Source organism: Bacillus rossius, chromosome 1 (genome assembly GCF_032445375.1).
Source record: "Bacillus rossius redtenbacheri isolate Brsri chromosome 1, Brsri_v3, whole genome shotgun sequence".
NCBI lineage: Eukaryota > Metazoa > Arthropoda > Insecta > Phasmatodea > Bacillidae > Bacillus > Bacillus rossius.
This window is the reverse complement of record NC_086330.1, coordinates 351,114,023-351,128,481: the sequence shown is the minus strand read 5'-3', so window position 1 is coordinate 351,128,481 and position 14,459 is coordinate 351,114,023. Positions and strand designations below refer to the sequence as shown.

Here is a 14,459-nt window from a genome sequence, read left to right as displayed (position 1 = left end):
TTCATTGTTAGGCCCCATTAAATCTTAAAATTTTTAATTCGTGGCGACTGAAATCGGTTTGTTTTTTTTCTGTACTGGGTAGAATAAGAATTGGTGAAATTATTAGTATGTATTGCAGTTTCTCTGTATAATCAACACGTGGCTACAAGCTCGGCAATTGACACTAATTTTGATTGAGGTGGGCTCAGTTGATTATTCAACTGAGAATTGAAACTAGGTTGAGAAATATTTACATTTGCATTTAGAGAGAGCCACTGTGTTATATTTAGATGCTCTGTGTCGACACAGAGGTGACCGCATTTAGTATATTGTTTCATGCTTCCACAGTGTTGTAAGTCATGACAAACCAGAGAGCAGACAAGTGTACACTTTATAAAGCCTCATGTTTCAACCTGCACACTGACGCTCCAACAGCATGAGACAGAGTATTGTATTGTGTATTAACGGGCTAATAATTTTGCTCGGTAGTGGCGGTACTGGACCATGTACTTTTGCAGGGCCCTAATGTTTGGGAGAGGGCCCTTTCGGGATGCCTGGGAAGGCACTAGAGAAAGGGGGTTTTCTAGGCTCTTCCTCCAGAACATTTGAAAAGAAAACCCTATAAAACAATGTTTTCTTCGACTTAAATTATCAAAACCGTTTTCTGAATATATCTTAAGAAATTTTGTATTTCTACCTGGTTAATTATTTTTGGTCTGATTAATAAATGCTAATAAAATTCCAGTGAAATCACAATGAAATATTTGAAGACCTTTTTTTTTATACAAAATCATGAAAATTCAATTGAAATTGAAAGGGTATTGACCAGCAATTTAAATTATATGGTAATAACAATTTTACTCTTCCTTTTCATGATAATGTCAAAATCTTTTAAAATACGAGACAAACAAGGGAAATAAAAATGAAAAGAGCTAGCACGGGGCTCCTGGTGGTTAAGTCCTGTCGCTCAACTTGCTAGCTGCTACAAAATTCAGTGCTTCTCGGGACCAACTGTCTTTGTGCACACAAATTTTTGTTTTGTATATCATCCCACCGTACTGCAATTCCCTTTGTGTACGTTACTTTTTTGGTTTTACTATAAGACTCAACTATTTTTTTGTTGGATGATTTATGTGTTTCGAAATCATACTTCATGAGTATTTTACTACGTGAGAATTGTTTGAAAAAAAAGAAAAATAGAATGTGAGGGTGACGAAAATGAGCTCTGTTTGTAGTTATTTTGTCAAGATTAAAGAAGACAGAATGGAAAGAAACGTTTGTTCCACTTATCCTGTCAACTGATTAATCTGTTTCATAAACACTCACCAGTGTATTGGTAGTCGACACATTGTTTTGCATCAGCAAGCTTTATTGTTTCAAAATGACACTTTGCCAATATCTAATTTTATTCAGTGTATAGTGCAGGTGGTTAAAGCTGTATACATGCCATGCTAGCAGTGGCGTAGCCAGGATTTGTGTAAGGGGGGTGTTAAGAAGCATAACCCCCCCCCCCCCCCACCGTATTAAAGCGGGGGGTTCGGGGGTCCTCCTCCGGGAAAATTTGGATTTTAAGGTGTAAAATAGTGCTATTTTAGCAGTTTTCGGTACTTAAATTTAAATATTGTAATGGTAAAATTTTTATTCATTTTAATATGAAATTTGTTTGAGTGATGAATAAGTTATTAATTAAAGATTTGGTGCTAAGGGGGGGGTTTGAACCCCCAAAACCCCCCCCTGGCTACGCCCCTGCATGCTAGTATAAACCACTGAGCAGTTAACAGAAATGACATGACATGACATTGCTACAAACACATAGTGCAGATCGGCTTCAAGGTAATACAGTCTGTGTAACATTGCAACAACGGATGGAAAAAACCTGCCTTTACCGGAATGGAAATGCTATCGCTACTTGCAGTCGCATGGTCTTCTGGGAGTCTGAATACTGGACTCTGTTTCGAGATTTGCTCATCTTCGTTCACAAGCCAGAAAGATGCATCACTGAAGAGTTGACGAGTTGGAATGGATTTTAAACATCCAGTTCTCACAATAACGCCTGCACAAGCACAGCAAATTTTGTGTGGACTTGTTTGACAGCATAGCAAATAAATTGAGCACTATCTGTGTTAGTGATTAATAATTGTAGGGTAAATATGTACAGTTGCGGTAGATGCCAAAAAAAATGCTAAAAATCTGAAAATACTTTTATTCTGTGCCCTTTCACTTCCTCTTTTCAAATCAACCGGCGGAGGTAAGAAATTCCAAATACTTTAGGAGATATCGAATTTTTTAATTTTCATCACAATACCTGCGTAGTATGCGGCGATCACCATTGTTTCTTGTCATATATAATAAGGTTTCTTGTTTACGAGTATCATGTTTCTTATTGGACAATTTTGTCACATGACTGTTCCGTGATTGGCCAGTATTCAAATTAACTAATAGGTGATTATTTATTCCGTGATTGGTCAGTATTCAAATGAACCAATACGTGATTATTTATTCATTTATTGTTCAATACAATGTTTAATTAATTGGTCAACTTCTGCCGTGAACGACTACATCATTTCCTTATAGTGGCAAAGGAAATGTACCCGCCTCCAACTTAGGTGAGTTTTTTACGTTTCTAATTTTAAAGTATTATTTTTTTATTTGGATATTGTTGCGCAAGTAATAAGTAAAAAAAAATTACGTGAGTTGTTAATGTTCATCATTTGTCCGGGTTTTGTTAGGTCAGGTCAGTTACATTATAAATAATTTAAAACTAAAGAACCATTAAATTAAATTCACATTATTTTTAATGTCCGCTTAGTTTGAAAGTATTTATAATGTAACTGACCTGACCTAATCGACCATTTTATTTACTACGCATTCACTAACACACGTAAAAATAAAAATGGCGACGTTCGAAGGGTTAAATAGGCGTTGTATTGCTAAATTAAAAAATTTGATATCTCATAAAGTATTTGGAATTTCTTATCTCCGCCGGATGATTTGAAAAGAGGAAGTGAAAGAGCATAGAATATAAGTATTTTCGGATTGTTAGCATTTTTTTCCGCATGAATACGCAGGTATTGTGATGAAAATTAAAAAATTAGATATCTCCGAAAGTAGTTGAAATTTCTTATCTCCGCCGGTTGATTTGAAAAGAGGAAGTGAAAGAGCACAGAATAAAAGTGTTTTCGGATTTTTAGCATTTTTTTTGGCATCTACCGCGACTGTACATATTTACCAATTGTAGGAACTAAAAAAAAGTTGTTTTTTTTACTCAAGGTAAGTTCACAAGTGTTAAGATGTACTAAAATACGAACAATTGATCTCTAAAACATTTATGCAGATTCTAGTTATAATTTTTTACAATTGTCCAGAAATATGCTTAATGATATTTTGTGCAAATCTAAATAGTTTCAGCAAAGCACATTTTTTTTATTAAATATATAATTTCACAATGTAACAATATTGGATTCCCATCTTGCAATGATACAGGTCCAAATCCCAGCTTATCTTTCCGATTTCCATTTTCTGTGGTTTTCTGATACACTTCAGGCAAACGTTGGAATTGTTCCTCACTGAGGTAATTTTTTCAGTATTCCTGAAATGAGGTTTTTGCGTTTGTGTGCTTATGACTATTGACCTCACTGATGAGACTTTAAATAAATAAAAATTAAAAAAAACCCTTACATGGGGGCATAGCACAACCGCAGTAAATGCTTATGGTTCACAGTAAAAAAAAACATTTTTTGACCCCAGTGGCAGCCCTAGGCATTGTGTGGTCCTGAACCATTTACCTGTGCAAGGCCAGAATATTCTGGAAAGAGGCCTCTCAGGGGTTTAGGGTGTATGGAATAGTCTCCAGAGAAAAATAGGAAAACTAAGTCCTGCCTGAAAATTTTTTTAGAGATAAAACTTTTAAAACAAATTTTTTTAAAGCCACTGGAACTTAAATTTTGACAATTGTTTAGTTAATATATCTTAGGTTTTTTTATAATTTCTAATAGAATTTGAATAAATTATGTAATAAATATGGATCTACAATTTAATGCCTAAAATTTGTCACACCAATTTTTCTTTTTCAAATAAAAATCTGCAATAATTAGTGAATAATAAACAAATATAACATGTCGAGTTGAAGCCAAGCCTTACTAATTACTAATCACAATGACACGGAAATGTAAAAACAGAACTGTATCCGGACCCGCATAATAAATACTTTTCACAATATGAATCTCACTTCTAAAATGCATGGAAACATAATAAACAGCAACCAACGAGATTAAACTAACCGCATTCGAATTAAAAATTAAAAATTTTTTTTTAATGATCTGAGAACAAATCAGTCAGATTTACAATCGTAATAAAAATAAACCCCAAAGTAATGATGGAACACTAGTTATTCTTTACCGTAACTTGAAACAATTTTTTAGAGCTGTAGCAAACCGTATGTATTCGTTACTGAGTAACGGGTGCGGCATCTAGTAACGAGTAACGAAACGTTACACACGAATGCATTTCGTTACTCGCATCTTTCGTATGTTTCACGCATGCACGCGCTTATTCGTTACAAAGAACGATGTTTGTTTATTAATAAAAGTATAATTTGGAAATTCGTCGTCCAAGTTTTTTACTGTTTATTAAAGGTATTGTGTGTGTAGATAAAGTTTTAGATTCGAACAGAAACAACGTAAGAAAGTATTTTTTTACAAATTATAAATCTGTACATATGTTTTTGTTTTTTATAATCGCGTATTTTCACGTTTTATGTTCTTATCTTAAAAGATATATTATAATGAAGCCGCTCTAATGAGAGTTAATTGTTTCCTGGTTAACAAAAGCTGTTAATTATCAAATATTTTAAATTGTTTATATTCTATTTATTTTTATTTACGCGACGTCATACTGTACGCGTACGAAATACGACTCGATTCGATGCTGTTACATAACATAGCATGTGCCATGTCATGCGGTATCAGAAGTAACGAGTAACGATACGAAAGTAACGAGTACTAATTGTTATAGTAACGAATACATACGGGTACACATTTTTTCGTTACTTTTACACCTCTATCAGGAACGGCAAACGAGTACACTTGAAAAGTATCAAGTACTTTAGTATCAGTTCAGAATTCGCCTGGAACAACACACGGCCAATGTGCGCAGAACCCGATCGCAGATGACGGTCACTTGGGCGGAGCTTGTGAAAGGGGAGGGAGCAGGAACAACGAATAAGGGATAAAGAAGGGAAATAATGTAGGGGAGGAAGCGCAGGGGAAGGCGTTGAAGGAGAGGCGCAAAGCGAAATTGTTACGAGTCATTTGGTTATTGTCCTACATCAAAGTACGCTCAGTGCGCAGTGAGTGCACAGTCTCGTTCAATAATAAAACTAATGACATTTTAATATTAAAAAGTACATTAATACAAGATATATTTATATTTGTGTACCTAACAGCTATGAAAATGCAAATAAATTCTCAGTTGACACTAATAACTGATGCAATCAACATATGGACTTTTTTTTCCGAGAACAATTAGTAACTAGTGTTTTCATACATTAAAAGATTACGATTTTATCAAAAATTAAAAATAAAAAAAAACAGATACGTACATTAGTGAGCATACTATATCAATGTTTACGTTTCAAATGTTTCTTCAGATTAGTCGATGATGATTTATAACTCAGTTTTTGTTTACACAAATTACAATTAGCAAATTCATTATTTTCCGTAAAAAAATTCCACACAAATGAAGTCTTTTTCCTGCACTTATCCATTCCTTATTTCACTATAAAGATACTAACTACAAAGCATGACAGCCCGCAACAATGTACATGGTGGTAATTAATACACAGCCACTGCAGTGAATGTTGAACTGATTGATACTGGCTGTATCAGGCGGGCATGAGAGTAACAGAGGTAGAGAATTACCGTGCGTGATGAATAATGTATCAGAAACACCGATACCTTTTTACGCTGGTGATGACGGCAAGGAGGATGTGTACCCTGTAACGAGAATGCTGATACCTTGAATCTTCCTAGGACCGCTAATGCTCTGATACAAAAGTATCAGATACTTATACCTTGGTACATTACTGTATCAGTATCAGGTTGTAACAGATACCAAAAATTGCTGTAACAACACACCTCTACCAAAGAATAAACAATTGGTAACAGAAGCGACAAATTGTGGTTTTATTCTTGGTTAGTGCGTACCAGCCATCTGATTGGCCAGTTGCTCTCGGGGCGTACACGAATGTAAATAAAAGATGTTTTCCCATTAAAAGTAAGAGGCTTATGATTTAATGAACAGTTTGTGTGGTAGTAAATACAATAATTTGTCGTAATTTCACAAATATGTTTGAATTCATAGTATTTAGAGTATCCATGCGTGATTCCAATCAACATTATTATTTTGTATTGGAATAAATAAGCTAGTTTGTGCGCATTCTAGCCTTGTGTTCCGTGATTCAGGGAATTGTGCAGTAAATACGGAACAAATTTATTTCAGAAAGAATGCATAATTTTTGGTGTAACTCGACATGTTATTAAATAATGATTGAAAGCCAGTAGGCGTCTTCGTGTCCGTCATCTCGTTTGCTGGAAAGAATGTGTGATATTTCTGTACCTAACTGAAGAAACTTTTATGTCTGTAAGTTTTAGCTCTTAATGGGAGGACAACATATCATTATGTCCTTTTGTTTAGCTTATTTTGTCCATCTTGTCAGATCTTCTGTGTGTACACGTTTGTAAAAAGATAGACTAGACGTCAATACAAAACAAAACAAAAAACCTTACATAATGTTAATCAGTGTACGCAAATGTGAAGCCTACATAATTAAATCATTTACAATGCCAGAATTCACTCGCAATCACTAATACAGTACTTAATTCAAATCCGACTAAACTGCTATCCCAGCATTGGCTAAATGCGCCCCGAAAAGATGGCGGCCGAATAGTAAACAAACAATGAGCGAGTACGGGTATAAACCCACTTTGTCGCTTCTGTTACCCATGGTTTATTCTGTGATTTTTTTTTTTAATTTGTGGTTAACGGCTTTCGCCCACAACCAGAACTAAATCATTCGTATCTTCATCATATCATAGCATAAAAACCTCTTAATATAAATTAACACCCATGCCTTACCCAGGACCCCTCGCACCGTAAGCCGGTGTGCATCCGACTACGCCAAATACTGTTCTACACATCTACAGTATTTGACTACGCTACGGAGGTCGGCGTTTATTCTGTGATAAGAAGAGCTGTAGCAAACCGTATGTATTCGGTACTGAGTAACGGGTGCAACATCTAGTAACGAGTAACGAAACGTTACACACGGCTGGATTTCGTTACTCGCATTTTTCGTATGTTTTACGCATGCATGCGCATATTCGATGAATTTACATTACAAAGAATGATGTTTGTTTATTAAGTAAAGTATAATTTGGAAATTCGTCGTCCAAGATTTTTACTGTTTATATGAAAATATTTTTTACAAATTAGAAATATGTATGTTTTTGTTTTTTATTATCGCGTATTTTCACGTTTTTATCTTAAAAGAGATAATATAATAAAACAGCTGTAATAGAAATTTAATTGTTTCTTGGTTACCATAAACTGTTAAACATCAAATATTGTCAATTGTTTATATTCTATTTATTATTATTTACGCGACGTCATACTGTACGCGTACGCAATACGACTCGATTCGTTGCTGCAACATAACATAGCATGTTATGCGGTATCAGAATTAACGAGTAACGATACGACAGTAACGAGTACTAATTGTTATATAGAGCTGTAGCAAACCGTATGTATTCGGTACTGAGTAACGGGTGCTCCGTCTATATACGAGTAACGAAACGTTACACACGGCTGCATCTCGTTACTCGCATTTTTCGTATGTTTTACGCATGCGCGCGCATATTAGATGAATTTACGTTACAAAGAACAAGGTTTGTTTATTAAGTAAAGTATAATTTGGAAATTCGTCGTCCAAGTTTTTTTACTGTTTATTAAAGGTATTGTGTGTGTAGACAAAGTTTGAGATTGGAACAGAAACAACGTAAGAAAGTATTTTTTACAAATTAGAAATATGTATGTTTTTGTTTTTATAGTCGCGTATTTTCACGTTTTTTTTGTTGTTATCTTAAAAGAGATAATATTAAAAAGCCGCTCTAATGAGATTTAATTGTTTCTTGGTTAACAAAAACTTGACGCCGACCGCCAATGCTCCTCTGTCGCATAGACCGCTATGCCTCATCAACGTCTCGCAAAAGCGTGTGCACCGAACGCGCCCGTGCGCGCAGCAAAGTGCAGTTCGTGCGACGAGGCGAACGCCATACAACGAGTGCTACACCGGCGCAAGGATCCGGCCGGGTGTGGCATATCCTTCCGCCGCACTACAACAAATTATTTTGATTATGTTTTCCACAGGTTTTTATTAAACATTATTTTTCAGTAATTAATTATTAAGTCTTTGCTAAATCATGTTTCACTGTGCGATTTGTCCCGAACCTGGCCGGTTCAGTTTCCCGCGAAATTCACACGTTTCCGCGGGAGGGCTGGCGGGGGAGGGGGGTCGCGCGCGCCGACACCGCTAGTGTCCTTCGAGAGCTCAACCAGGCCGGCAGCCTGCGCGCAACGCAGAACCTTCAACCTTTGCATTAACCGACATGTAGTTTTCCATAGTGTAATTTCTTTTCAACCTTTTGTACAGTTCCGCGGTCGGCCTAAATTTACCATGAGGTACTTAACTTAATTCAATCAGTGCTCCGAGATGAGTGTTTTACGTCATACGTAAGTACTGTGGGGAGAGTATGTGTTTTTACGTCGGCGCTTCACGCCCAACCTAGCCTACAGGCTACTTAGTTTTGGCCCGCACGGGGCAGCCAGCAGGCGACACGTGCCATCCAACTTAATAACGATTCAGTCCCTGGGACACACCTAGACACCACGTAGAGTCGCCGGAGACACGGGCCTACGTGTTGCTAGCCCAGTTTATCAAGTGTAATGTGTTAGTGGAATAGTTGTTCGCCTAAGTGTAATTCGTCATGTCAGGGCTTATGTATCACCGTCGTACGGCAGTGCGCCACCAAACTTAATAACGATTCAGTCCCTGGGACACACCTAGTCACCACGTAGAGTCGCCGGAGACACGGGCCTACGTGTTGCTAGCCCAGTTTATCCAGAGCTAGGTATTAGTGTAGTGTATTGTGCTTCAAAATATCGTGTGCCATGTCAGTGTCTTTTGTAACTTTCGCGTCACGTATACGAGTCTGCCCCTCACGCGCATGAGAATCGTGAGCCGCCACTGAGGAAGTGAGCTGCGCGTGTGACTAGTCGCGTCGGGCAAACCGTTACGGCCAGAACGGGCAGCACCATGTATTGGGCTGTGCTGTATTAAATTCACCAACTATCTGAAGAGGTTTTGTGTTATTGTTCAGGCGTCCCGAGTGGCCTCAACAGCTCGGGGGGCCCTACTGCGTTGACCCCTACCTCTAGCCACAAGGCCGAACCCTCCCTGAGAACACAAACTGGACAAAAATTACGTTTAAATAATCAGAGGTAGCGGGAACGGCGTCAAATTGGCGCCCGACTAGTGTGGCTTTCATTTTCTAAAAATTAATTTCCAAATTTTGTTTCAAATTTTTCAAATTTTTTCTCAAATTTTTCAAATTTTTTCTCAAATTTTTCAAATTTTATACTTCAAATTAGTGTACCAGTAAGGGCTCGCGTAGGAAGTCGGGAATCGCGCGGAAACGGACGCGACGCGCAGACAGCCAAAGGAGCGGGCACCTGGCGATAGGAGCGCGTCAAGTTACACGCCAGACGCGCATCAAGTTACGCGCCAGGCGAGATAACGGCTGTGGGAGCTGAAGTCCGCGCGCCTCGCACACGGATCAGGTGGCGCAGCTGCGCAGCTGCTACGCGCCGAACAGGAGCACGAACATGAGCCGTGACGGAGCGGTAAAGATAGACATGGAAGGGGTATGCCACGCATGCCTTCTGCCAGGGTTGCCAATAAATCATGCCGCGGCAGGGGTTTTTGCCACCTGTACCTGCGACACAGATAGGAAGCACAAAACAGACTTTGACGACAGAAAATCAGGGCCGACGTCTACAATTCAGTGCGGCGCGAGGGGATGTCATCGGCGGCCCGATGAGGTGGCGTTCTGCCACCAGTGCGGCACCGTGAGGCACCGCTCGTGCACCGAGGCCCGGGAGTTCCTTAACTTCCGGAATGGGCTATTCATGTGCCGCGCGTGCGAGCTCGCGCTGGACAGACCGTCAGCGACGCCGGCGGCCCCTGTCGCACCGCGCCCCGCACCCTCAAGCTGCCGGAGTTCGGAGGGCAGGAGCACGAGGACCCCGCAAAGTTCCTGCGGACATGCCGAGACAGGCTGGCACGATACGCGGTGCCTACAGATGAGTGGACGGAGAAGGCGTGCGATCAGCTGAGGGGGTGTGCCCTTGACTGGTGGACCACAGCCGGAGAATACGGCATGGAGTGGGGTGACTTCGCCAACGGACTGGAGGAGCGTTTCAACGACGCCCGTGCCCGGGCCCGGTGTCAACAGTCACTGTTCTGCCGGCCTCAGGAGGCGGGGGAGAGCGCGGAGGCCTTCATCAGGTCTAAGGCGCGGCTCCACCGACGGCTGGCGGAAGGGGAGGACGACAGCAGCATGCTAGGGGTAGTCGTCCAGCTGATGCTGCCCGAACTGCGGCCATTCCTTAGGGCCGCCACCGACAAGGGACTGGAGACGTTCGTGCGGTTGGCGAACGAGGTGGAGCGCGACGTGCAAGTTGTCCGTCGCAGCCGCGAGCCGCCCACCCGACGGCCAGGAGCGTCGCCACCGATGTTGGCGGCCCCCGAGGTCTCCAGGGCTCTGGTACCGTACGTGGAGCCAGTGCCGAGGCAACAGGGGGAGCAGCCGTCCCGACGTGCCGCACCCAGGGAGAACACCGGGGCACCAAACCAGGGGGCTCCGCGCTGCAAGTACTGCCGTGAGGAGCGGTACCACTGGCACGACGTCTGTCCCACGCGGGCAGCTGTCTGGCAAGCCCGTGGGGCGGGCGGCCCCACGTCGGGAAACGCCCGCTAGGGGGTAGTGCCATGGCTGGCCACTGTCCCTGGAACCCTAGCCCGGCCTCCACTGTCACCCCGGCGCGCCCCGTCAGGACGGACGGGCGCGGCGCACCCGACTCGTCAGCGGCCTGCACCGGGTCGTCGGCGAGCCGCACCGGACACCAGGTGGCCCCGGCGACACCGGCAGCACCTGCGGTGTCCGCTGACACCCTGGCACGCCCCGTCAGGACGGACGGGCGCGGCGCACCCGACTCGTCAGCGGCCTGCACCGGGTCGTCGGCGAGCAGTACCGGACACCAGGTGACCCCGGCGACACCGGCAGCACCTGCGGACCGCCTGATGGCAGCGGCAGCGCCCCGGGAGCAGTGTGGTGAGTCGTTCCAATTAGGGCAGTTGGGACCTGGGGCGGGGCATTTACTCCGGATTCCCGTCAGGATGGATGGACAGCCGGTGCATGCTCTTGTCGACACGGCCGCCAGCCACACGTATGTGTCGGCTCAATGCTCGAGCGTACGGGACATTGACTCAGGGGCGGAGGAGGTACAGTTAGCGACGCAGGGGGCGACAGCGCGTATTGTCGGCCGCTCGAACATCACCCTCTCCATCAGGGACCATGTTAGTCACACAACAGCACTAGTAGTAGAGGGACTACGGGAGACGCTGATCCTAGGTCTGCCTTGGCTGGTGCAGGAGGACGCCACTGTGGAAGTCAGGGAGGGGAGGTTGCACGTTAGCCACCAGTTTACAGCCTGGGCTATCGCCACCCGCCGAGCAGGGGACACCCATCACGCTCGCGGACTTGAGGAACGGTGTGCCCGCTGCCCATGTAGAGCTCATAAACAATGTCTTGTCTCAACAGCCACAGGTGTTTGCGGCCACAGATATGCTCCGCCGTACCACAACCACGGAACACACCATCCCCACCCGACCTCACCAACCCCAGTTCGTAAAACCATACGGGTTCGGACCCACTGAAAGGCACGTCATCCAGACCCAGATCACGGAAATGTTACGCGATGGAGTCATCGAACCCAGTGAGTCGCCATACAACTGCCAGATTGTCATGGCGAACAAGAAAGATGGCTCCATGCGTTTTTGTGTGAATTTCAAACCAGTCAATTCAGTAACCATACCCGCCCCACCACCGCTCATCAACATAACAGACGCTTTGGCGGGGCTGGGCGACGCCCGCATCTTCACGTCCCTGGACCTCAAGTCCGGGTACTGGCAGGTGCCGGTACGTCCAGAGGACCGCCCGAAGACCGCGTTCACTGCCCCTGACGGCCGGCGTTTCCAGTTCTGTGCCATGCCGTTCGGGCTGATGGACACCCCCGCGACCTTCCAGGCCATGATGGTGCGTGTGTTAGACGAGTACGCGGGCGAGTTCGCCGCCGCGTACCTGGATGACGTCATCATCTGGTCACGGTCGTGGGAGGACCACGCCTGGCACCTCGGCCTGGTCCTTGAGCGGCTGGCCAGACACGGCCTCACGTGTGCCCCCCAGAAATGCCACGTGGGCGCGGCTGAACTGGAGTACCTAGGGCACATGGTGGACGCGGAGGGTTGCCGCCCTCTGCCAAAGCACCTGAACCTTATTGAGTCCAAACCCGCCCCTCGAACCCGCAAGCAGCTGCAGAAGTTGATGGGCCTTCTCAACTGGCTGCGCTCGTTCATTCCGCATTTTGCCAGCATCACCGCCCCGATGACGGACTTGCTGTCACCCAAGCTCCGGTTTCAGTGGACCAGCGAAGCGGACGCCGCCCTGGATGCGGTGAAACGGCAGTTCCGCGAGTGCCACCAGCTCGCCCGTCTGCAGCCTGACCTTCCCCTGTTCCTTCAGACAGACGCCAGTCAGGAGGGGATGGGGGCCGTCCTATACCAGGTGGGGGACAAAGGCGTGCGCCGGGTGGTGGAGTACGCCAGCGCCAAGTTCGGCCAGCCCGAACGGCGGTACCATGTGAACGAGCAGGAGTGCATGGCCGTCGTTTGGGCTATGCGCCGCTACCGCCACCACCTGGAGGGCCGCCGGTTCACGCTGCGGACGGACAGCCAGTGTCTCCGCTGGCTGGACTCCGCCCAGGGCCGCAAGTCGAAGTTCACGAGGTGGGCGTTGATGCTCCAGAACTTCGACTTCGCGGTCGAGCACGTCCCTGGACGCGACAACCAGTTCGCCGACGAGTTGTCGCGCCATCCCGACCCACACAACACGTTTCAGGATGACCAGGACTGGGAGGGGCTGTTGCCGCCAGGGGGAGTCGCGCCGCCGGTCACTCCAGGGGAGGCGCCCGCAACTTTATTCCACATCCCAAGGGCCCCCGATCATCCTGCCGTCTTGCCTGTGGAGACCCTGAGCGGATTAGTGGAATTCGTGAAACAGGCCCAGCGGACAGACGACCCCACACAGGCCGAGGTGCGGTCATGTGGGGAGCAGGTTCACTCCTACCACAGGTGCGTGGACGGGGTGTTGGAGACCCGGGTACCAGGGGACATGGACGCCTGGCGCCTTCATGTGCCGCTCGGTGCCCGCGAGCAGGTCATGGGCTTCCACCACACGCACGAGCTGGCGTGACACCCAGGTGCGCACCAAACCCAGTTAGACATCCGTAAGACCTTCCATTGGCCGGGGGTGACGCGGGACGTACGGGACCTGGTGCGGCGCTGCCAGCAGTGCCAGCAGAGGAAGACGAGGCGGTCTGACGGGGTGGAGCAGCAGCGCCCCCGACGGCCCCGCGACCCGTTTCACACCCTGGCCCTGGACATAATGGGGCCCTACCCGCGGACCACCCGGGGAAGGAGGTTCTTGGTCGTCATCACAGACATTTTCACCCGGTGGGTCGAGGCCTTCCCGGTGTCCAACGTGCGCGCCGGAACCATAGCCGCCCTGCTGGACCACGAGATATTCCCGCGGTATGGTTTCGCGCGCGTGCTGTTGACGGATAACGGCTGTCAGTTCAGCGGGAGGCGCTGGAGAGCTGACTGTCGCCGTTGGGGTCTCGACCACCACACCACCCCCATTTACCATCCCCAGGCCAACCCCACTGAGAGGCGGAACCAGGAAGTCAAGGCGCAGCTGCGGCTGAGGTTGGGGGACGACCACTCCAAATGGGACGTCCACCTGCCGAAGCTGTTGTATTGCCTCCGGCGCCGCACCAACGCTGTCACCGGTCATTCCCCTGCCGAGCTTCTGTACGGGAAGAACTTGGCTTTGCCCGGGGAAAGCAGGGTGGCCGATGTTGCCATGGGCACGGTGGCGCGCCCCAATCATGAGGAGGGGAGGGAGCACGCCAGACAACGGCAGGCCCAATTCCTGGCGGCCCACACGCCCATGACTAGTCACCCCCCACCCCCCATCCAGCCAGGTCAGCTGGTATATGTCAGGCAGCACCACTTGTCGTCCGGGGCG

The 14,459-nt window shown here is 46.0% G+C and overlaps 1 protein-coding gene across 2 annotated transcripts in view; it reads right to left on the bottom strand.

Moving 5' to 3' along the window:
• LOC134528223 (ammonium transporter Rh type A) overlaps positions 1-14,459 on the bottom strand; it is a 67,563-nt gene that overhangs the window by 2,208 nt on the left and 50,896 nt on the right. The window contains exon 9 of one of the 2 annotated variants that reach the window (XM_063361642.1): positions 1,866-2,032. The exons of the other annotated variant lie outside the window; for it this stretch is intronic. Coding sequence (XP_063217712.1) covers positions 1,866-2,032 — 167 coding nt within the window. The remainder of the gene's footprint in view (positions 1-1,865; positions 2,033-14,459) is intronic. 2 annotated transcript variants of the gene reach the window in all.